At 42.4% G+C, this 26,119-nt stretch overlaps 1 protein-coding gene across 1 annotated transcript in view; it reads right to left on the reverse strand.

The window, feature by feature from the left end:
* The window catches only part of LOC120051851 (regulator of G-protein signaling 3-like), a 70,144-nt gene that overhangs the window by 33,987 nt on the left and 10,038 nt on the right, over window positions 1-26,119 (reverse strand). Inside the window, exons 3-7 of the mRNA XM_038998740.1 lie at window positions 21,736-21,841; window positions 15,551-15,941; window positions 13,581-13,696; window positions 8,431-8,674; window positions 7,713-7,793 (exon numbers count right to left, since the gene is read on the reverse strand). Coding sequence (XP_038854668.1) covers window positions 7,713-7,793; window positions 8,431-8,674; window positions 13,581-13,696; window positions 15,551-15,941; window positions 21,736-21,841 — 938 coding nt within the window. The remainder of the gene's footprint in view (window positions 1-7,712; window positions 7,794-8,430; window positions 8,675-13,580; window positions 13,697-15,550; window positions 15,942-21,735; window positions 21,842-26,119) is intronic.

Genomic DNA, 26,119 nt, shown 5'->3' on the forward strand with positions numbered 1-26,119 from the left:
GAGCAGTGAATTTCAAACACTGATTCAACGACAAAGACCAGGGAGGTTTTCCAATTCCTCGCAAAGAAGGACACCTATTGGTAGATGGATAAACAAATTAAACAAAGCAGACATTGAATATCCCTTTGAGCATGGTGAAGTTATTAATTACACTTTGGCTGGTGTATCAATACACCCAGTCACTAAAAAGAAACAGGCATCCTTCCAAACACGTTATTGAGTACCACTGTTCATAATTTCAAGCCTGCTGGTGGCTGCATCATGTCATGAGTATGCTTGTCATCGACAAGGACAAGGGAGTTTTTTTAATAAAAAGAAACGGAATAGAGCTAAGCACAACAAAATCCTTAGTTCACTCTGCTTTCCAACAGACACTGGGAGACAAATTCACCTTTCAGTAGAACAATATCCTAAAACAAGGCCAAATATAGACAAGAGTTGCTTTCCAAAACTTAGTTACAATTCTGCCTTAAATCTCCTTGAAGATCTAGCAGTGATCAACAACAAACTTTAACTTGACATTTTTTTAAAGAATAATGTTCAAATATTGTACAATCCAGATGTGCAAAGCTCTTACAGACTTACCCAGAAAGACTCACAGCTGTAATCACTGCCAAAGGTAATTCTAACAGGGATGTGAATGCTTATGAATTCAGAAAGTATTCAGACCCCTTGACTTTTTCAACATTTTGTTACATTAGACTTATTCTGCAATTGATTACATCGTTTCCCCCCCTTATCAATCTACTCACAATAACCCATAATGACAAAGCAAAAACTGATTTTTTGAAATTTGAGCAAATGTATAAAAAAATTCTAACTGAAACATCACATTGACAAAAGTCTCAGCGATCACTGCTTCATTGCCTTAAACACTAAAGCGAGCAGGCCTTTCTAATCGACCTGGCCCGGGTATCCTGGAAGGACATTGACTTCATTCTGTCAGTAGAGGATGCCTGGTCACTACTTGAAAGTGCTTTCCTCACCATCTTAAATAAGCATGCCACATTCGAAAAATGTAGAACTAAGAACAGATATAGCCCTTGGTTCACTCCAGACTTGACTTCCCTTGACCAGCACAAAAACATCCTGTGGCATACTGCATTAGCATCGAATAGCCCCCGCGATATGCAACTTTTCAGGGAAGTTAGGAACCAATATAGACAGGCAGCTGGGAAAGCAAAGGATAGCTTTTTCAAACAGACATTTGCATCCTGTAGCACAAACTCCCAAAAGTACTGGGACACTGTAAAGTCCATGGAGAATAAGAGCACCTACTCCCAGCTGCCCACTGCACTGAGGCTAGGAAACACTGTCACCACCGATAAATCTACGATAATCGAGAATTTCAATAAGCATTTTTCTATGGTTGGCCATGCTTTCCACCTGGCTACCCCTACCCCGGTCAACAACTCTGCACCACCCACAGCAACTTGCCCAAGCCTCCCCCATTTCTCTTTCACCCAAATCCAGATAGCTGATGTTCTGAAAGAGCTACAAAATCTGGACCCCTACAAATCAGCTGGGCTAGACAATCTGGACCCTCTCTCTCTCTTAAATTATCCTACGCAATTGTTACTAGCCTGTTCAACCTCTCTTTTGTATCGTCTGAGATCCCTAAAGATTGGAAAGATGCCGCGGTCACCCCTCTCTTCAAAGGGGGAGACACTCGACACTCGACTTTCTAAAGTCTTCGGAATCCAAGTTAACAAACAGATCACCGACCATTTCGAATCCCACCGTACCTTCTCCGCTATGCAATCTCGTTTCCGAGCTGGTCATGGGGGCACCTCTGCCACGCTCAAGGTCCTAAACGATATCATAACCGCCATCAATAAGAGACAATACTGTGCAGCCTTCTTCATCGACTTGACCAAGGCTTTCAACTCTGTCAATCACCGCATTCTTATCGGCAGACTCAACAGCCTTGGTTTCTCAAGTGACTGCCTAGCCTGGTTCACCAACTACTTCTCAGATAGAGTTCAGTGTGTCAAATCGGAGGGCCGGTTGTCCGGACCTCTGGCAGTCTTAACAAACCTCCAGACAAGCTTCAATGCCATACAACACTCCTTCCGTGGCCTCCAACTGCTCTTAAATGCAAGTAAAACTAAATGCATGCTCTTCAACCGATCGCTGCCCGCACCCGCCAGCCCGTCTAGCATCACTACTCTGGACGGTTCTGACTTAGAATATGTCGACATCTACAAATACCTAGGTGTCTGGTTAGACTGTAAACTCTCCTTCCAGACTCCCATTAAGCATCTCCAATCCAAAATTAAATCTAGAATCGGCTTCCTATTTTGCAACAAAGCATCCTTCACTCATGCTGCCAAACATACCTTCGTAAAACTGACTATCCTACCGATTCTGGACTTCGGCGATGTCATTTACAAAATAGCCTCCAACACTCTACTCAGCAAATTGGATGTAGTCTATCACAGTGCCATCCGTTTCATTACCAAAACCCTATATACTACCCACCACTGCGACCTGTAAGCTCTCGTTCGCTGGCCCTCACTTCATATTCGTAGCCAAACCCACTGGCTCCAGGTCATAAGTATTTTCTAGGTAAAGCCCCACCTTATCTCAGCTCACTGGTCACCATAGCAGCACCCACCCATAGCACGCGCTCCAGCAGGTATATTTCACTGGTCATCCCCAAAGCCAACTCCTCCTTTGGCTGCCTTTCCTTCCAGTTCTCTGTTGCCAATGACTGAAACGAATTTTAAAAATCAATGAAGCCTTATATCTCCCTCACTAACTTTAAGGATCAGCTGTCAGAGCAGCTTACCAATCATTGCACCTGTACACAGCCCATCTGTAAATAGCCCACCCAACTACCTCATCCCCATATTGTTATTTGCTCCTGTTATTGCTCCTTTGTACCCCAGTACTTCTACTTGTACATTCATCTTCTGTACATCTATCACTCCAGTGTTTAATTGCTAAATTGTAATTATTTCGCCACTATGGCCCATTTATTGCCTTACCTCCCTAATCTTACTACATTTGTACACACTGTATATAGATTTTTCTATTGTGTTATTGACTGTACGTTTGTTTATCCCATGTGTGACTCTGTGTTGTTTGTGTCGCACTGCTTTGCTTTATCTTGGCCAGGTCGCAGTTGTAAATGAGAACTTGTTCTCAACTGGCCTACCTGGTTAAATACAGTTGAAAAAAATTAAATAGCAAATAAATAAATGAAAAAGTATTCAGACCCTTTACTCCGTACTTTGTTAAAGCACCTTTTGCAGCCATTACAGCCTTGAGTCTTCTTGAGTATGACGCTACAAGCTTAGAACACCTGTATTTGGGGAGTTCCTCCCATTATTTTCTGCAGATCCTCTCAAGCTCTGTCAGGTTGGAAGGGGATCATCACTGCACAGCTATTTTCAGGTCTATCCAGAGATGTTCGATCGGGTTCAAATCTGGCTGAGCCACTCAAGGACATTCAGAGACTTGTCCCGAAGCCACTCCTGCGTTGTCTTGGCTGTGTGCTTAGGGTAGTTGTCCTGTTGGCAGGTGAGCAGTCTGATCTCCTGAGCGCTCTGGAGCAGGATTTCATCAAGGATCTCTCTGTACTTCGCTTAATAAATTTTTTCATCCATCCTGACTAGTCTCCCAGTCCCTGCCGCTAAAAAACATCCCCACAGCATTATGCTGCTAACAACATGCGTCACCGTAGGGATGGTGCCAGGTTTCCTCCAGATGTGACGCTTGGCAGTCAGGCCAAAGTGTTCAATCTTGGTTTCATCAGACCAGATAATCTTGTTTCTGAGAGTCTGAGAGTCTTTAGGTGAATTTTGGCAAACTCTAATCGGGCTGTCATGTGCCTTTTACTGACCAGTGTTCACTCAACCATAAAGGCCTGATTGGTGGAGTGCTGCAGAGATGGTTGTCCTTCTGGAAGGTTCTCCCATCTCTAGAAATTAACTCTGGAGCACTGCAATAGTGACCATCGAGTTCTTGGTCACCTCCCTGAACAAGGCCCTTCTCCCCCGATTGCTCAGTTTGACCGGGTGGCCAACTCTAGGAAGAGTCTTGGTGGTTCCAAACTTCTTCCATTTAGGAATGATGGAGGCCACAGTGTTCTTGGGGACCTTCAATGCTGCAGACATTTGTTGTACCCTTCTCCAGGTCTGTAACTTGACACAATCCTGTCTCTGAGCTCTACGGACAATTCTTCAACATCATGGCTTGGTTTTTGCTCTGACATGCACTGTCAACTGTTACTGTGGAACCTTCTATAGACAGGTGTGTGCCTTTCCAAATCATGTCAAATCAATTGAATTTACCACCGGTGGACTCCAATCAAGTTATAGAAACATCTTAAGGATGATCAATGGAAAAACAGGATGCACCTGAACTTAATTTCAAGTCTCATAGCAAAGGGTCTGAATACTTATGTAAATTAGGTATGTTTTATTTTTTTATAAATTAGCAAACATTTTGAATAACCTGTTTTGGCTTTGTCATTATAGGTTACTGTGTGTAGATTTACCATACTGCACAACGAGCATGAGGAAGTGAGTGCCTTTCTTATACTAATAGACTTTTCGAAGAGGGATGCAAGTTTGCTGAATGTTAAATACAGCAGCCAAAATAACTTGCGGGAAAGTTTGAAAATAAAGAGAACGCGTGATGAAAGTCACCTTGTACTAGAGAGATTTACACGGTTATCAAAATGTCACGCCAGGGTAAGCCTACACGAAACACAACCCTTATTTTAAGAGTTTCTAAAATCCCCTATGGGAAAAATGAATGGTGGAAAAACCATTGGAACTATTTCCTTATTTGACCGCTAGGTTTAATGGACATTATGACTCATACTCTTTTGCCATCTCAGTCTCCGGACTTGAACCCCATTGAAACCTGTGGTTTGAATGTAGAAGAGGGCAGTCCATAAGCACAGACAAAGAATATCAAGGATCTGGAAGGATCTGGATCTGGAAAGAAGAGTGTTCTCTAATCTCATAAAACATTTTAGAAAAAGGCTCAGTGCTGTCAGGGTGCTGGATTACTGAAAACAAGGTTGGCAATAATTTTGACTCCTATCTTTTAAATATTTTTTTTTTACTACTTGTTAAACAAAATCTGTCTCTAAGAAATTGTAGTAGTATAAAATACACTTTTTGTGGTGTATGCATGCAATATAGCACAGTATTTGTATTATTTATTTTATGCAGTTGTTTTTGCTCATCTTTATCAATGGTGTCAATAATTATGGACCTGACTGTAGTAATGTATAGTATAACATTTTATAAAATAACAGAACCATGAAATACATACATCTGCGCACTGTTGAAGGGAAGCAAAGCTAAGCTGAGACAATATGCCTAAAATACTGTTCCAGGACTGCCTGGAAAACAGTGGCAAGTGTTACTCAGTGGACTATCCCGGCTAATAAAAAGTTATTATAAATTAAATCAATAAGGACCATAAAATGTAAACTCATATTTGTATGAACATAAGATTCAACAACTGAGACATAAACTGAAAAAGTTCCACAGACATGTGACTAACAGAAATTGAAAAATGTGCCCCTGAACAAAGGGGTGTCACAATCAAAAGTGACAGTCAGTATCTGGTGTGGTCACCAGCTGCATTAAGTACTGCAGTGCATCTCCTCCTCATAGACTGCACCAGATTTGCCAGTTCTTGCTGTGAGATGTTACCCCACTCTTGCACCTGCAAGTTCCCAGACATTTCTGGGGGGAATGGCCCTAGCCCTCACCCTCCGATCCAACAGGTCCCAGATGTGCTCGATGGGATTGAGATCCGGGCTCTTCGCTGGCCATGGCAGAACACTGACATTCCTGTCTTGCAGGAAATCACACAGAACAAGCGTATGGCTGGTGGCATTGTCATGCTGGAGGGTCATGTCAAGATGAGCCTGCTGGAAGGGTACCACATGAGGGAGGAGGATGTCTTCCCTGTAACGCACAGCGTTGAGATTGCCTGCAATGACAACAAGCTCAGTCCGATGATGCTGTGACACACCGCCCCAGACCATGACGGATCCTCCAGCTCCAAATCGATGCCACTCCAGAGTACAGGCCTCGGTGGAACGCTCATTCCTTCGACGATAAACGCGAATCCGACCATCACCCCTGGTGAGACAAAACCGCAACTCACCAGTGAAGAGCACTTTTTGCCAGTCCTGTCTGGTCCACAGACGACGGGTTCGTGCCCATAGGCGACGTTGTTGCCGGTGATGTTGGTGAGGACCTGCCTTACAACAGGCCTACAAGCCCTCAGTCCAGCCTCTCTATTGCGGACAGTCTGAGCACTGATGGAGGGATTGTGCGTTCCTGGTGTAACTCGAGCAGTTGTTGTTGCCATCCTGTATCTGTCCCGCAGGTGTGATGTTCGAATGCACCGATCCTGTGCAGGTGTTGTTACATGAGGTTTGCCACTGCGAGGTTGATCAGCTGTCCGTCCTGTCTCCCTGTAGCGCTGTCTTAGGCGTCTCACAGTACGGATTTTGCCCTTGCCACATCTGCAGTCCTCATGCCTCCTTGCAGCATGCCTAAGGCACGTTCACACAGATGAGCAGGGACCCTGGGCATCTTTCTTTTGGTGTTTTTCAGAGTCAGTAGAAAGGCCTCTTTAGTGTACTAAGTTTTCATAACTGTGACCTTAATTGCCTACCGTCTGTAAGCTGTCAGTGTCTTTACGACCGTTCCACAGGTGCATGTTCATTCATTATTTATGGTTCATTGAACAAGCATGGGAAACAGTGTTTAAACCCTTTACAATGAAGATCTGTGAAGTTATTTGGATTTTTACGAATTATCTTTGAAAGACAGGGTCCTGAAAAAGGGACGTAACTTTTTTTGCTGAGTTTACTGTAAGACACATCAAATCCAGCCATCTCCTTTCTTCTTGGTGAAAAGGCAGCACACATTTGTATTACTTTATCATAAACCGTCAGTCTGTATCTGAGAAGAAACTATATCAAGTTCTGTGTATCCTACATCACCATTAAAGACACCCATATCATTCCATCCGAAATGGCACCATATTCCCTTTATAGTGCACTACTTTTGAACAATGCCCTACGTGACTTGGTCAAAAGTAGTGCACTACATAGCCAATAGGATGGCATTTGGGACACAGTCATAGCATTCCATTTCTAATACATTGTTCAGTGATATGGATCTGGCTTTTACCAGGTAATGTTTAATCCGTCCTAATAATACTGCATGGTTGTGCATCTCTCTATGGGGTGTCACTGGAGCAAACTAGAAACCTGACAGAGAAAATTTACATTAGTGCTGAAAAATGACTCTGGTGCAAAGGCAGACCAATAATGTAGGAAATATAACTATTTAACAAATTCCAAGACTAAATAAAAAAAGGCGTATTTGTAGGAAATGTCAATGTTAATTGTTGTGCATAGCTTATGTGATCATTATTCTAACATTAAGTTACTTGGTATTACAATGGTGATTCAGTAGTTGTGTTATAATTCAATAGAAACGGAGTTTAGTTTTTTTTTAAATGCACAAGAAGAATAGGGAATGTTCCTTATTCCACTGGTGTAAAAACAAGAACCACTCAACTTCATTGCTGTGCAATTACAAAGCTACGGCTAAACTATTATGTAATAATCTAACTATGTCATTACAGTGTAATTACACAGGTAGAAGAGCAACAATGTGAAGTGTCAGCGTAAATAACACAACAGAAGAGAAAGGACGTTGTACCTTGATAACCATGTACTGGCTCTCATGCAGGATCATCTCCTCTGAGAGAAGAAGTGTTCGCTCGCTACACAGTTCCAGGGGCTACAAGAGAGAACAGACCAGTAAACACCACTGTGCTAATAATACATGATTTTATATCATATATACTGAATATGCCATTTAGTACACTCTTTTATCCGAAGCGACTTACAGTAATGCGTGCATACATTTTTTGTATGGTTTGCCCCAGCAGGAATCAACCCACTATCCTTGGTGTTGCAAGCACCATGCTCTACCAAGTTAGACACACAGGATATGATTTTGTCTATCTCTCTGAAATCAAACCTCTTAGGTCGAGTTTAAATTGGATGCTAAATAACATTACACCATCACAATCATGAATCTCACTAATGCTGGGTCATGTTCACTAGGCCCGAAAAGGAAGAAAACAATCAAATGGGGAGGTACTGTTGGAACTTGTCAAATAAGAAACAATCGTTTTCGCTTTGCGTTCCACAACAATTTGATATGTTTCGCTACAACGTCACCTCAAACACTACCCTGCTGTCAGTTTGATAGTCTTCTACTTGCTTCTCATCCAGACACACCAATCATGCATCTGATCAGTTCAGCCAAGGGACAAATATGACTGACAGCAACAACACCAACAGACCCACCAGTCAGCTCTAGAAAAACATGATCATGTAATAACACAAATTAATAAAACAAAAGAGCCAACCTGAACAAAGACGGGGAAGATGAGGGTTTTGGGCGCCAGCGTGACATAGGTTCCGTAATTGGAGTAGGGCAGATGAGACTGGACAATGGTGCAGTTCTGGTAATTGCCATAGCTGGGTTGGTAGCCAGATGGGGGCAGCATGGTAGCCGTCTTACCGATGATGGAGCGTTGAGAAGATAAGCCTGTGGCCTGTAACCCGCTAGCAGTGTCCTGTAGAAAGCCATTGCCCTTCTGAAGTCCACCGCTTGGGTGAGTTTGATAAATCTTACCTGTTTTGGTAAAACATGAATGCAACAATATCCTCTCAGAAAAATATACATAGAGTTAACATACTGTACAGTACACTCCCCTACGTATTTATTTAGACAGTGAAGATAAAACATTTAATTTGGCTCTAAACTCCAGTATTTTGGATTTGAGATAAAATGTTCATATGAAGCGACAATATAGAATGTCACCTTTTATTTGAGGGTATTTTCATACTTATGTTTTGCCATTTAGAAATGAAAGCACTTGTCTGTATGTACAGTTGAAGTCGGAAGTTATGTAAACTTCAACTGTACACCTTAGCCAAATACATTTAAACTCAGTTTTTCACAATTCTTGACATTTAATCCTAGTAAAGATTTCCTGTCTTAGGTCAGTTAGGATCACCACTTTATTTTAAGAATGTGAAATGTCAGAATAATAGTAGAGAGAATTATTTATTTCAGCTTTTGTTTCTTTCATCACATTCCCAGTGGGTCAGAAGTTTACATACACTCAGTTAGTATTTGGTAGCATTGCCTTTAAATTGTTTAACTTGGGTCAAACTTTTCGGGTAGCCTTCCACAAGCTTCCCACAATAAGTTAGGTGCATTTTGGCCCATTCCTCCTGACAGAGCTTGTGTAACCGAGTCAGGTTTGTAGGCGACCTTGCTCGCACACGCTTTTTCAGTTCTGCCGACACATTTTCTATAGGATTGAGGTCAGGATTGAGGTCCAATACCTTGACTTTGTTGTCCTTAAGCCATTTTGCCACAACTTTGGAAGTATGCTTGGGGTCATTGTCCATTTGGAAGACCCATTTGCGACCAAGCTTTAACTTCCTGACTGATGTCTTGAGATGTTGCTTCAATATATCCACATAATTTCCCTTCCATATGATGCCATCTATTTTATGAAGTACACCAGTCCCTCCTGCAGCAAAGCACCCCCACAACATGATGCTGCCACCCCCGTGCTTCACGGTTGGGATGGTGTTCTTCGGCTTGCAAGTCTCCCACTTTTCCTCCAAACATAACAATGGTCATTATGGCCAAACAGTTCTATTTTTGTTTCATCAGACCAGAGAAAATTTCTCAAAAAAGTACGATCTTTGTCCCCATGTGCAGTTGCAAACTGTAGTCTGGCTTTTTATGCCGGTTTTGGAGCAGTGGCTTCTTCCTTGCTGAGCGGCCTTTCAGCTTATGTCGATATAGGACTCGTTTTACTGTGGATATAGATACTTTTGTACCTGTTTCCTCCAGCATCTTCACAAGGTCCTTTTCTTTTGTTCTGGGATTGATTTGCACTTTTCGCCCCAAAGTACATTAATCTCTAGGACACAGAACACGTCTCCTTACCGAGTGGTATGACGGCTACGTGGTCCCATGGTGTTTATACTTGCGTACTATTGTTTGTACAGATGAACACCCTTACCTTCAGGCGTTTGGAAATTGCTCCCAAGGATGAACCAGACTTGTGGTCTACAAAAAAAATTCTGAGGTCTTGGCTGATTTCTTTTGATTTTCCCATGATGTCAAGCAAAGAGGCACTGAGTTTGAAGGTATGCCTTGGAATACATCCACAGGTACAACTCCAATTGACTCAAATTATGTAAATTACCCTTTCAGAAGTTTCTAAAGCCATGACATCATTTTCTGGAATTTTCCAAGCTGTTTAAAGGCACAGTCAACTTAGTGTATGTAAACATCTGACCCACCGGAATTGTGATACAGTGAATTATAAGTGAAATAATCTGCCTGTAAACAATTGTTGGAAAAATTACTTGTGTCATGCACAAAGTATATGTCCTAACCGACTTGCCAAAACTATAGATTGTTAACAAGAAATTTGTGGAGTGGTTGAAAAATGAGTTTTAATGACTCCAACCTAAGTGTATGTAAACTTCCGACTTCAACTTTATCTAGTCCCCCCATTTTGAAGGTGTCATAAGCATTTGGACAAATTCCAATGAGTATTAAAGTAGTGAAATGTTTAGTATTTGGTCCCATATTCCTATAGCACGCAATGACTTCATCAAGCTTGTGACTCTACAAACTTGCATTTGCAGTTTGTTTTAGTTGCGTTTGAGGTTGTTGTGCCCAATAGAAAAGAATGGTGAATAATATATTGGAGTCACTTTTATTGTAAGTAAGAATATAATCGTTTCTGAACACGTCTACATTAATGTGGATGCTGCCTTGATTACGGATAATCATTAATGAATCGTGAATAATGATGTGTGAGAAAGTTACTGAGGCTCAAAGATCATACTCCCAAGACATGCTAACCTCTCACAGGGGAGTATACATTTTTTGGGGGGGTATGATATTTAGATTTGGTTCATTAAGAAATTCTAGCAGCCATGACTGAATTCAAACGTCAGTTGTTTCGGGGTGTGGTTTGATGTGAATGTCTCTTGTGTTTGTTTGCAGGTGGGAAGAGTTAGCCAAATCATTTTGCCAATTAGCTTCAGCCGGCTGGTGAGCAACTGTGGCAAAGTTGGTTTGACTTTGGATAGCCTATCTCTGGGGATAGTTAAGGACCGTCAATAAATTACACCATGTAAATGGGATAATGTTTTCATGTTTGGGATCTTTTAGTTGTCTCATTAAATGCTTTCAATATTTGTAAATTAATTTCAACAATTTACAGTATAGTTGATTTAAGGTTTTTAAGTCATTGAAATTTGGAGCTATTGACATTTAAAAATATTGTCCCATGTACATTGCGTAATTTGTGACCCTATTAAGGAAACTAGGCATATGTCACAAGTCACGACTTCACAGGAGAGTCATTTGAAAAAAAAAAAATTGATCGAAATGCGTTTATTTTGGCAGAAATGCCTTCTCGAACATGTGAACTTTAATGTGCCTTAATAACAAACTTGTATGCCATCAGTAAATACGAATAAAATTGTTAACTTACGAGCCTTGTTGGTTAAGCCCCAGAAAAAGTTAGCAACCGTCCCTCTAGCCATGATTGGCTGAGATTATGAGTGGGCTGGACATGCCGAGAGAGGAGTTCGGGTTGGTCTGCCATATTGAAGGCGTCTGTCTATTTGAGCTCATCAGTCTGTGTTGGTAATCCTGTCGAACGCGGCTTTAAAAAAAATGTATTGTGTAGTGGAGCTGCATAAGTGTTGCTCTCCATTTTCTGGGGGATCACGTTTTGAAATCAGTGGAATTAGTGTATGATAGCTAAAGATGGAGAAAACACCTGTCTCCGGATTACATCTTCAAACTAAGGGCAACCATGGTATGGCATTCCTGACAGGGAGAAGCATGTTGATGTACAGGTAAGATAGCTAGCTACATTTTCAGATATTACACATTTATAATTGACAGAAAGTGGTTTCATTTCAAACTAAAGTGTACTGTTAGCTAGCTAGCTAACGTTAGCTGGCTGGCTCCCTAGCTTATTATTTGTTTCCCAGAGCCATTTGCTTTTCTAGTTAGAGCCTAATGTTAGCTAGCTAACATTGGACCTGGTTGGTTAGCTCCCAGCACTGTGGCATTGTTGCCACTTTGTTCATTGTTGTTTAACTAGCTAACGTTAGCAGGCTTGCTCGTTAGCTAACATTATGTGACGTGTGTGATCTTAAACGTTGTTAACCTACCTAGCTATATGTCTTAAGCTAAAGTGTACTGTTAGCTAGCTAGCTAACGTCACCCGTCTGGCTCCCTAGCAGACGTTATTCGTTTCCCAGAGCTGTTTGCTTTTCTAGTTAGAGCATAATGTTAGGCAGTGTTGGCACTTTGTTCATTGTTGTTTAACTAGCTAACGTTAGTTGGCTGGCTTGTTATCTAACGTGACAACACCCGTTGAATATGGCCGGTGTCAAAAAAAAAGCGTAATGAAATTGTTGCCAGCAGTGCTGGTCAGGCTGTTTGTGTTATCCAGAGGTAAACAAATCATCGGCCAGAGCGTCAAGTGTGCGCTTCGAGAGCGAGATGGGTGGGGTTAAAGCTTAACAGGGTGTGAACGATGCTGAATGGGTGTAGACAAAGAAGAGCTCTTCACTAGATACCAAAACATTCAAAGGCGATTTTCTCAAAAGTGAGTTTACAAGTTGATCAACTTTCTAAGCAGAATTACTTTCCCATTGTTCCTCAAATGCAGTGTATGATATACCATTTTGTAGCTCTGAGTCTCTACTTTTATCCAATGTAAAAAACACCCTTTCACATTTTGCTACATAAGACCGAATCCAGGTGGTGAGTATGGTCCCTAACTAGCCCCATAGGGATATCGAATGCCAAACCAAATTGACCATGGGCATTACGATGGGGTCGCGTGCAATCCATGACATACCATTTTGTTCAACTCGCAAATCCCAGTTTAGGACGAGACTGACTTTATGACCAGAATTATTATTTTTACTGTACACTTTGTAGTAAAATTTGACACCAGAATAAATGTTTGTCTCATATCGATGCCACATAGGTCATTTTCAAAACAAGAAGTTGCTTTTTAGGGGGAGTCGGTCTTTAGAGTAGTCAAACGTTTAGTAATTGGTCCTATATTCCTAGCACGCAATGACCACATCAAACTTGTGGCTCTACAAAGTTGTTGGATACATTTGACGCTTGTTCTGGTTGTGTTTCAGATTATGTTGTGCCCAATAGAAATTAATGCTAAATAATGTACTGTGTCACTTTGGAGTCACTTATTGTAAATAAGAATATAATATGTTTTTGAACACGAATGAACACATTCTTCTTGATATGTCACACCTGTCAGGTGGATGGATTATCTTGGCCAAAGAGAAATGTTCACTAACAGGGATGTAAACAAATTTGTGCACCAAATTTGAGAGAAATAAGCTTTTTGTGCATATGGAAAATACGATGCACTAACATTTGTTGCATAAACACATACATATTCCATTCTAAATAACACTGAACAATTCGTGGTGGAGGTCGAAGCCTCGGACGTCGGAGTGGGGGCTGTCATGTCCCAACGCTCTGCCCAAGACCAGAAGCTGCATCCCTGCGCCTTCCTTTCCCATCGCCGAGAGGAACTACGATGTGGGAAAAGGAGAATTACTCAGTGTCAAGATGGCGTTGGAGGAGTGGAGGCACTGGTTAGAAGTGGCAGAACAGCCATTTTTGGTGTGGACGGACCATTAGAACCTGGAATATCTCCGCACCGCCAAGCGCCTCAACTCCAGGCAGGCGAGATGGGCCCTGTTATTCACTCGCTTCCATTTCACTGCTTCCTTCCGCCCGGTGTCCAAGAATGTGAAGCCTGGCGTGCTCTCACGTCTTTACAGCCCCGCTACTACACCCTCGGACCCCGAGACCATCCTCCCTTCTAGCGGCTGCTATTGTCTGGGGAATCGAGAGTCTGGTCTGCAAGGCACAGTGTTCCCAGCCGTACCCCGGTGGCGGGGGACCGGTTTCCCAAAGCCTCCCATTTTATTCCTTTTCCTAAGTTGCCCTCAGCTAAGGAGACGGCCCAGCTCATTGTGCAGCAGGGCTTCCTGATCCATCGACTGCCGGTCGACATGGTCTACGATCGCGGTCCCCAGTTCTCTTCCCGGTTCTGGAAGGCGTTCTGCACCCTTATTGGGTCGTCGGCCAGCCTGTCCTCTGGTTTTCATCCCCAGTCCAACGGCCAGTCGGAGCGAGCCAATCAGGACCTGGAGACAACCTGGAGACGCTGCCTCGTCTCCACTAATCCCACCACCTGGAGCCAGAAACTCGTGTGGGTGGAATATGCTCGCAACAGACTTCCTTGTTCTGCTACGGCCCTCTCGCCTTTTGAGTGTTCACTAGGTTATCATCCCCCGCTCTTCCCGGAGCGAGAGGCAGATGTCAGCACACCTTCTGCCCAGGTGTTTGTCCTTCATTGTCGCTGTACCTGGAAGAAAGCCCGGGCCGCTCTTCTCAGACCACCTCCAGGTACTGACGACAGGTGGACCGCCATCGGACCCCTGCTCCCCGCTAGCGTCGTGGGCAGAGGGGATGGCTGTCCACTTGGGATCTGCACCTCTGGGTAGAGTCCAGAAAACTGTCCCTCCATTTTATCGTCTCTTTCCCCATCTCCAAGATCCTTAGCCCCTCTGCTATTTGTCTTCTGTTGCCCCGTTCCCTCCATATATATTCCACTATCCACTGTCTCACAACCCTTTGTCTTCTGTGTTCCCTGTCTGTTGCCAGTTCGTCTTGTCTGGAGTATAGAGCCAAATTAAAAGTAGCAGCTTCACTACCCAAACAAATACGTATTATAAGCCTCATACATGCTTTTAACAAGCGTTAAAAAGCATTATACCTGCAAGCTTACGTTTTTAAAGTGTTTAGTAAAGTGTTACCAAATCTGGTAAGTTAATCTTATCAAAGTTGCTTACCAAGTGTACCATTCCGGTCTTGATAAACGGGATGCAAGATCTGAGAAGTAGAAAAGCATTAAAACCGTCTAGTGAGGTCAGAAGATGACAAGGGGGTTAAAGGTCTACAGTATGGACGGTGGTGCATGCGGTGACATGTATAATTTTGGTATTTTATTAGGATCCCATTAGCTGTTGCAAAAGAAGCAGCTACTTTTCCTGGGGTCCACACAAACCATGAAACATAATACAGAATGACACAATACAGACCATCAATAGACAAGAACAGCTCAAGGACAGAACTACATACGTTGAGTAAACATAAGCTGAATATGAATCAAGAGAGGAACAGTGAGCGCTAAACCTAAGCCTGCATTCAAAATGGCACCCTATTCCCTAATTTGTGCACTACTTTTGACCAGGGCCCATAAGGCTCTGGTCAAAAGTAGTGCACTACATAGGGGATAGGGTGCCATTTGGGAATACAGCCTATGAGTCACAAAAAGATTTGCTGAGCTCCATGGATAATGTAGTCTATACAATCACCTGGCTTCCCGGGTCCACAGGGGAGAGGATAATGTAGTTGTCACCATTTGATGAGGTCACCCGGGTGCCTTTGAGGGTCCGAGTCCTCATCTTAGTAGTCCCGTAGTCTGGCTCCTGTCCCTTGTAGTACTCTCCCTTGTCTTCTCGCTTGTCCCTCCACAAGGATCCAAGGCCGCCCTCTGACACCAGCCCTTGCTTACGTCCACTCCGTCTGCCATGGGCGGGGTGGGTCAGCAAAGGCGGGGTCTTGTCTCGTTTCTTCCCCACCGGGGACACCACAGTGTCGTAGGCAGATGCCTTATAAGATGGTCTGTGGATCAGGCCCTCAAAATACGGCTTCATGATAGGTAGGGTCCTCCATACCACTACAGTGATCTCATTGTGGCAGTTTCTGTGATCGGAGAGGACAGTTGATTCAGACAACACATTTGATAGGAGAGAACCTGTTGCACTGTATGTACTGTAGGGCTGTCCCTGACAACAACAAAAAATCTTGGTCGACCGAGAGTCATCCTGTTCTTTCAACCAATTGATTGGTCTAAATGTTTAAATGCATATTTCCATATTCCATATCCATATGTTTGAATAAATTTAACTACATATGCACTGAGCTTGTCTGATGCTTTAAGCACACTGTTTGATTAAATAACAAAATGACGACTCAAGAAAGAGACCGATGGTCAAACTGTGCTAAAAAAATTACGAGTGCCCGTGTGACTGGAGTGAAAAGCCAGTTAAAAGGCACCACAGCACAGAAAGTGATTATTGCGCTGTCTGTGCTGAAGCTGCAACATCACTACAGCCATTTAGTTTCTTACTTGTTTCTGACTGAAAACTTATGATACCAAATCCATTCCCTATCCCTCAAAAACATTCCCTATTCTCTCAACCCGTGCTCTCCTTACGTGAAACATGTAAGCATCACATGCATGTGACCAACAGGGCCTGATCTATAGCCTATCATATTCACATCAATAAATTGGTTATAACAAACTCCGAACACAGTAACACATGAGAGGAAAATGGATGCGGAGGACGTGAAAAATAAACTTGAAACGGGCAAATGTTTACTCGTTGCTCAGGAGGGAAGGGGAAGACATTTGACTTAGTTGTGGAAACTACTGGAGATTCTGAAAAAGGAAAGTATAGGATCAAGAGTTGTGTGAGTATTATGTGTGCCAAACAGTTGCTGTTAGATTACAATATTATAATTATTTCTGACCATTTGGAACAGTATACACAACACTAAATAAATAAGTGTACCACAGAGTCTATTCTAATGAAAATAAATAAATATATAAAGCCTTTATTACAGCAGACGAAACCTGTTGCATGCATTCGTGAATTCTGGTTTAGTTATTGTTTAGGCTAATTATTCAAAGCCCCCTTATTTCATTTTAAAACTAAAATCCTTGATTTGATTTCAAAGCATGAATGTCTCATATGCTGTGTGATGGCTTGAATGAATTAATGATTGATTGATTGATTGATTGATATAGTAGCCTATATTTAAATATAGGCCTAAGTTAGTTAAGGTATAAAAACTAAACAGGACACGCTCTTTGGCCTACGGCTTGATGGTGGTTATACAAGGCTATTTTACAAAGCCTACTAACGATAACGACATTCATAATTACAATGATGATCATAATAATAATAATTGTAATCAGATCAAGAAAAGGGAGGGTATAGGAACGAGGTGAACAGATGGTGTTCGATTACAATATAATTTTTATGTCTGTTATAAGTAATACCAGTCTGTTCTCATGAAAAACAGCATAGCAAAGAATAAAAACAGCAGAATCTGTGAAATTGCTTTATCAGATATTTTTCCTTTGCTTGAGGCTTGGTGCTCACGGAATCAGTAGTCTATTAAACAAACACTCAAACAGGCAACATAAGCTAGATCAGTCTTATTTCTGTAGATATACAGTACAGTTCATTTGGAAAGTATTCAGACCCTTTCCTATGAGACTTGAAATTGAGCTCAGGTGCAGCCTGTTTCCATTGATCATCCTTGAGATATTTCTACAAATTAAATTGATTGAACATCATTTGGAAAGGCACACACCTGTCTATATAAGGTCCCACAGTTGACAGTGCATGTCAGGGCAAAAACCAAGCCATGAGGTCAAAGGAATTGTCCGTAGAGCTCCGAGAAAGGATTGTGTCGAGGCAGAGATCTAGGGAAGGGTACCAAAACATTTCCACAGCATTGAAGGTCCCCAAGAACACAGTGGCCTCCATCATTCTTAGAACCACCAAGACTCTTCCTAGAGCTGGGCCCTGCCAAACTGAGCAATCAAGGGAGAAGGGCCTTGGTCAGTGAGGTGACCAAGAACCCGATGGTCACTCTGACCTAGCTCCAGAGTTCCTCTGTGGAGATGGTTGTTCTTCTGGACGGTTCTCCCATCTCTGCTGCACCCCACGAATTAGGCCTTTATGGTAGAGTTGCCAGACGGAAGCCACTCCTCAGTAAAAGACATGACAGCCCGCTTGGAGTTCGCCAAAAGTCACCTAAAGGACTCTCAGACCATGATAAACAAGATTCTCTGGTCTGATGAAACCAAGATTGAACTCTTTTGCCTGAATGCCAAGCATAAACATCTGGAAGAAAAATTGCACCATCCCTACGGTGAAGCACGGTGGTGGCAGCATCATGCTGTGGGGATGTTTTTCAGAGGCACGGACTGTGAGACTAGTCAGGATCGAGGGAAAGATGAACGGACCAAAGTATCGAGAGATCCTTGATGAAAACCAGCTCCAGAGCGCTCAGAACCTCAGACTGGTTTGAAGGTTCACCTTCTGTCACGTTCCTGACCTGTTTTCTGTTGTTTGGTATGTGTTTATTGGTCAGGGCGTGAGTTTTGGGTGGGCAGTCTATGTTTTCTGTTTCTATGTTGGTTTTGGGTTGCCTGGTATGGCTCTCAATTAGAGGCAGGTGTTTGACGTTTCCTCTGATTGAGAGTCATATTAAGGTAGGTTGTTCTCACTGTTTGTTTGTGGGTGATTGTTTCCTGTGGCTGTGTTTGTTGCACCATACGGGACTGTATCGTTCGTTCGTTTTGTTTGCAGTCAGTACTTGTTCGTTCGTTCTTCGTTACGTGTAAGTTCGTAGTCCAGGTCTGTCTACTTCGTTTTGTTGTTTTGTAAAAGTATCAAGTGTTTTTTTCGTGTTTGTCTTAGTTTTTCTAATAAATCATTATGTATTCACAACCCGCTGCACGTTGGTCGAATCACTACTCCTCCTCTTCGTATGAAGAGGAGGAGGAACACCGTTACACCTTCCTACAGGACAACGACCCTAAGCACATGACCAAGACAATGCAGGAGTGGCTTCAGGACAAGTCTCTGAATGTTCTTGAGTGGCCCAGCAAGAGCCCTGACTTGAACCCGATCAAACATCTCTGGAGAGACCTGACAGAGCTTGAGAGGATCTGTAGAGAAGAATGTTAGAAACTCCCAAAATACAGGTGTGCCAAGCTTGTAGCGTCATACCCAAGACAACTCGAGGATGTAATCACTGCCAAAGGTGCTTCAACAAAGTACTGAGTAAAGGGTCTGAATACTTTTGTAAATTGAAAATTTAAGTTTGACATTTTTAATACACATTTCTAAACATTTCTAAAAACCTGTTTTTGTTTTTTCATTATGGTGTATTGTGTGTAGATTGATGTAGAAAACAATTGAATCCATTTCAGAATAAGGCTGTAACGTAAGAACATGTGTAAAAAGTCAAGCGGTCTGAAAACTTTCCGAATGGACTGTATATGGATGATTTATAAAGCCAGGCCCATTTAACAGTTAGGCTATTGATTATAGACCTAATTAAATCAGGGTTTATTCTCTCAATTTTCTTAGACAATTAGGCTAAGGAAGGGCTGCTCCTCGTCTCTGCTGCTGCTGCCTCTGCTGAATTTGGGGTGGCAGGTAGCCTAGTGGTTAGAGTGTTGGGTCAGTAACCGAAAGGTTGCTAGATCGAATCCCCTAACTGACAAGGTAAAAATCTTTCATTTTGCCCCTGAACAAGGCAGTTAACCCACTGTTCCATTGTAAATAAGAATTTGTTCTTAACTGACTTACCTAGTTAAATAAAAAATTGTTCTCAATCCCAAAATGCTGGTTAACTTTTCTATTATGCATATAGCAACAAAGGGAAAGGTGCAAATTCTACGGCGCACGAATGAATATGTTTCAGAACCGCGGACAACGACCGTATCCAATGCGGGAGAAAGTGCATTTGCTATAAAATAATATTAGATTTATTAATGTTGCACCATTGTTCTTAATTAATATAACCATATACAATTTCAGTATCACGTCTTACAGTAATGGATTGTGCTATCCCTGTGGCCTCCGCAATGGATTAGTACCCTGAGACAGGCGTGAATCAGACAGGTGTCTTGTACACCATAAAAAAATATATATATATATATATACACTGCTCAAAAAATAAAGGGAACACTTAAACAACACAATGTAACTCCAAGTCAATCACACTTCTGTGAAATCAAACTGTCCACTTAGGAAGCAACACTGATTGACAATAAATGTCACATGCTGTTGTGCAAATGGAAAAGACAACAGGTGGAAATTATAGGCAATTAGCAAGACACCCCCAATAAAGGAGTGGTTCTGCAGGTGGTGACCACAGACCACTTCTCAGTTCCTATGCTTCCTGGCTGATGTTTTGGTCACTTTTGAATGCTGGCGGTGCTTTCACTCTAGTGGTAGCATGAGACGGAGTCTACAACCCACACAAGTGGCTCCAGGATGGCACATCAATGCGAGCTGTGGCAAGAAGGTTTGCTGTGTCTGTCAGCGTAGTGTCCAGAGCATGGAGGCGCTACCAGGAGACAGGCCAGTACATCAGGAGACGTGGAGGAGGCCGTAGGAGGGCAACAACCCAGCAGCAGGACCGCTACCTCCGCCTTTGTGCAAGGAGGAGCAGGAGGAGCACTGCCAGAGCCCTGCAAAATGACCTCCAGCAGGCCACAAATGTGCATGTGTCTGCTCAAACGGTCAGAAACAGACTCCATGAGGGTGGTATGAGGGCCCGACGTCCACAGGTGGGGGTTGTGCTTACAGCCCAACACCGTGCAGGACGTTTGGCATTTGCCAGAGAACACCAAGATTGGCAAATTCGCCACTGGCGCCCTGTGCTCTTCACAGATGAAAGCAGGTTCACACTGAGCACATGTGACAGACGTGACAGAGTCTGGAGACGCCGTGGAGAACGTTCTGCTGCCTGCAACATCCTCCAGCATGACCGGTTTGGCAGTGGGTCAGTCATGATGTGGGGTGGCATTTCTTTGGGGGGCCGCACAGCCCTCCATGTGCTCGCCAGAGGTAGCCTGACTGCCATTAGGTACCAAAATGAGATCCTCAGACCCCTTGTGAGACCATATGCTGGTGTGGTTGGCCCTGGGTTCCTCCTAATTCAAGACAATGCTAGACCTCATGTGGCTGGAGTGTGTCAGCAGTTCCTGCAAGAGGAAGGCATTGATGCTATGGACTGGCCCGCCCGTTCCCCAGACCTGAATCCAATTGAGCACATCTGGGACATCATGTCTCGCTCCATCCACCAACGCCACGTTGCACCACAGACTGTCCAGGAGTTGGCGGATGCTTTAGTCCAGGTCTGGGAGGAGATCCCTCAGGAGACCATCCGCCACCTCATCAGGAGCATGCCCAGGCGTTGTAGGGAGGTCATACAGGCACGTGGAGGCCACACACACTACTGAGCCTCTTGACTTGTTTTAAGGACATTACATCAAAGTTGGATCAGCCTGTAGTGTGGTTTTCCACTTTAATTTTGAGTGTGACTCCAAATCCAGACCTCCATGGGTTGATAAATTTGATTTCCATTGATAATTTTTGTGTGATTTTCTTGTCAGCACATTCAACTATGTAAAGAAAAAAGTATTTAATAAGAATATTTCATTCATTCAGATCTAGGATGTGTTATTTTAGTGTTCCCTTTAATTTTTTTGAGCAGTGTATATATACATATATATATAAATAAATAAATATTGCGACTGCTCGACTAAAGAAATCTCAGTCGACCAACAGCCTATCGACCAAACAATCGACTAGTCGACAAAATCGGGTCAGCCCTAATCTACTGTATGTTCAGGACAGGTGAAACCCAAAGGGAGATCGGACAGTGTAGGACTGTAGGCTACCTGAATGCGTGAGCAAGGTCGACACACTTCCATTGCTCCACTGGTAGGCCATTGAGCTGCAGCACAGTGTCCATCTGCTGTAAGCCAGCCTGGTGCGCTGGACTCCCTGAGACACAAACGCACACACACACACACACAGAACACAATGACTCATAACGAAACAGAAGGTATAAATGAAAATGCAACCAATATTAACAATAATGCTACACGGTATGGTAGTAACAGAAGCCATACTCATCCAGTAACTCCATGAACAACCACTAATGTTTAATCTCGCCAACCCAACACCAAATCTTGCGTGAGCATTGGCCTGCGGCGAGCTGGCAGGGTAGCAGACAAGTCCACACCCTCTCCTCTGAGACACTCTCGGGCCAAGTCTCGGGGCCAAATGAAGACCTCTCCTTATGAAATTCAAAAGATGCCAGGTGTAGGTTCATCCACACCCCTCCTGACCAAGGCTTTTTCATTATCACAAGAGACTAATTTATAGACAACACCATTCAATGAAATGATTGTTTGGGTGGATGAATTGCCAAAAGGTAACTCTCAGACTCCTCATTGAACAGATAGTCATATTATTACACCTTACCTCTCGTGGACAGACTTACGTAACATAATTGGTATCGTTACATCTGTCACCAGACTGTGGGATATGACGAATAACGAGGAACTATTGTTCCTGTGTGCTGATTTTGTGTCACTGGATATTAGGACAAATCAGAATTCACCTGCACCGAGCATGTTTTGAGTTTTGGAAGGGCAGAGGACATTTGGCTCAGACATGTGGAAAGAGGTGGGTGGATTTACTAAAGTGGTTCTGGCACTTACGCTAGTGTTGTATCTCATACTTCTCCCCCCTAAACCGAATTGTTGAAATTGTGAAATTTAAGGTTATAGGTGGGCCCGAGATTATATTACCACTTACCTGACAATAATAATAAATAATAATTTGGTGGGTGCCTATATTTGTCCTATTTCACACATTTACACGTGTGTATTAATATGCATGTGTGAATAGGAAATGTGTTCTTCGCATATTCTAACTCTCCCTGAGACACCCTCAGAGAGTGGGGTCACAGCTAGGGTCTGCCATATTGGCAAGTCCAAGATAACAGAGGGGTATTCCAGAAAGATTGTTTAACAAATTCAGGATTTCCTAAACATATCCGGCTTGTCTTAACCAGATGAGGGACTCCAGGATTTTTTGGTTCCAGAACGGCTGCTTCTCATTTAAGTTATTAGGCTAAGCGAAGCGCAAATTGGTTGATCTGACAACTGGGGTGTGCACGCAACATTCAAAAAGGTCCTCATGTCGATGACAGAAAAGACAATAGATACGGAGTCAAAAGACAGAGCCTGATATTTCATAAGTCCAGAACAACAAACAATTGTAACATACAACGAATATGTTCACATATTTACCCAAAAAAGTAATACAGCCCCCACTGCAAAAGCCAGTGGGAGACTGGCAAAAAAATTGCACACAGAGTACATGCGCAAGTGAAGTGGCATGGTTCCAATATCTAATAGGCCTAACTTACACATGGGTGATTTAGTAATAATGCTTTCACTTTATAGAGCACTTTTATTGCAACGCTGGTGATATTAAGTGTCAAGGCTATGGCCTAATATGTAATTTGTGCCTATGCCACAATTGCAATGGTAGGATCATTCCATAGCCTATGTCAGATGAATAATAATTGATTGAATTCCTAGAGTGCTTTTCATGACAACACAGGTAATAATGTGTTTGTTCTATGTTTAGTTGTAACCCCATGGTAGTCACAGATCATCTGACAAAAGAAGGAAGGAAGATCATTGAATTTAATGACTGTTTCTGAAAATGATTTGGTTTGGTGAAAGTGTAGGCTACAGTATTCAATAGCTACCTGTTTATGCTGTGAAAAGATGTTCTATTCATGTAGTCTCCATTTGGTCTAGAGGGTCTTTGAATGGGGAATGTGTCCCATCTATAGCACCAATGACGTTAGCAGTGGCGATTTTAGCATGCACATTTTGATGGGGCAAACCCCAAAACATTTTTTTGATGCATGCCAGCAAAGCCACTACACAACACATTCATTACACTATAACGGTGACAAACAGTGCACACAAACTGTTAGGGCCTACATAAAGCTGTCAACAGCAGTCCCAATACCTTACCACTGCTACACCTGGCTATCAGCGGAGCCTTGTCTGAGCACCGATACGTTTTATCTATAATTTCTCTTCATTATTTCTCTTCATATGAAAAGGATTAAAAAGCATTTGCAAGGAGATTTGATTCATGATGATGACTGCCAGCTTGCTAGCTAAGATTTTGAAAGTATGATGTTGACATGACCAGTCCAATCAAAGCTAATGTAGATATAACGTGATTTGACGTCATTTTATCTATGGCCAATGACCTTGAGCCTTCTTGGATGGGCACTTCTAACGTAACTCTATGGCAGCACCCAAGCTTGCATGGTGACGAGTTATTCACATGACTGGCCTATCGGTGTGATGTTTTTTCTCACCTGAATGATCTGAATCTAGGATTACAGGGACTCTCCACAACTATATTCAATGTGCTAGACAATATTGAGGCTATGATTAAGAAGTTGGAGCTCTTTGTCTGCATTAACAAGGACAACACACAGGTCTTTCCATCATTGTATGACTTTTTGAGTTCAAATGAACTCAAGATTCATTATCCCTTTCATGCCATGCCTCCAGTTCACTTACCGATATCTGAACAGGAGAACCTCAAATTGCAACAAGCGGTTCTGTGAAAATTGAATTAAATCAGAATCCACTGCCAGATTTCTGGATTGGGTTGCGCTCAGAGTATCCTGCCTTGGCAAATCCTTCTTAAGACACTGATGCCCTTTGCAACCACGTGCCTATGTGAGTGGATTCTCGGCCCTCACTAGCATGAAAACTAAATACAGGCACAGACTGTGTGTGGAAAATTATTTATTTAAGACAGACTCTCCAATACAACCCAACATTGCAGAGTTATGTGCATCCTTTCAATCACACCCTTCTCATTAACCTGTGGTGAGTTATTCACAATTTTCGATGAACAAATAAGGTTTAATATGTAAGATGGTTAAAAAAAGAGCAAAATTATTTATTATATTATTATTTGTGCCCTGGTCCTATAAGAGCTCTTTGTCACTTCCCATGAGCCGGGTTGTGACAAACTCACACTCATTCATGATGGCACTCATGATGGCAAAAAACAACATTTGAGAGTGCACTGACCCTGGTGCTAGAGGGGATACGCAGCTGGAGGTTGTGTAAAAAGTGTGGGAACCACTGATCTAAAGGATGTATTCGAGGTCCAATAATTTGTTCCCTTTGTAAAGCACGGCAAACAAAGCAGACTCCGATGTCAAGTGGATTTTCCAAGAAGGGAAAGGCCATAGTGACGAACCAGAAGTCCCGTATCTATTCACCAGGACAAGTTAAGATTAGGTTAAACTAGTAGATAGCAGGTTTGCTTCAGAGAATACATTGCTATGGTTTCTGATCAGGCTCTCTTTCAAGCTCTCTTTCTGGAGTCGGAAATTCTGAGTTTGCACAACTTCTGGTTTCTGGAATACCCCTCAGAATGATGCTGAGACTCAGACTTTTCACTTTAATTTGTATGCCAAACAAAAACCAATGATTGCAAAGTTAAACCTTAATTGAAACAATAACAAATCGGACACCATGCCTCTGTTTTCCTAAAAAGCTGATGCAAGTACTGACCAGCCATGATAAACATTATAGTTTTAACCATGTTTTGAGGCTGTAGAGTGTTTGTTTACACGTACATCATTTACAAACATTGGTGTAAAACAAGCTTATATTTTGGGTTCTGATGGGGTACGACATTTGAACTAAGCTCATGAGAAATTTTAAAGTGATATTCTTCAAGAACCAAATGGGTATTTATATATCATTCCTAGGTAAATCCACACATGGATGTACAATCGTGACCAAAAGTTTTGAGAATGACACAAATATTAATTTTCACAAAGTCTGCTGCCTCAGTTTGTATGATGGCAATTTGCATATACTCCAGAATGTTATGAAGAGTGATCAGATGAATTGCAATTAATTGCAAAGTCCCTCTTTGCCATGCAAATGAACTGAATCCCCCCAAAAAACATTTATACTAATAATATGCATATCTTAGTTTCTGGGCATGAGTAGCAGGCAGTTTAATTTGGGCACGCTTTTCATCCAAAATTCCGAATGCTGCCCCCTATCCTGGAGAAGTCAAATTCGAATTTGAATTGTTTGGATTGATTAAGAATGAATTGGCTAATGTATTTTCTACATGTGGCACATTACAGGTTAATCTTGGAATAGTGGATGTTTAAGCCTCATAGCCTACCTCTGCCAGTTAAGT

Source organism: Salvelinus namaycush, chromosome 1 (genome assembly GCF_016432855.1).
Source record: "Salvelinus namaycush isolate Seneca chromosome 1, SaNama_1.0, whole genome shotgun sequence".
Taxonomy (NCBI): domain Eukaryota; kingdom Metazoa; phylum Chordata; class Actinopteri; order Salmoniformes; family Salmonidae; genus Salvelinus; species Salvelinus namaycush.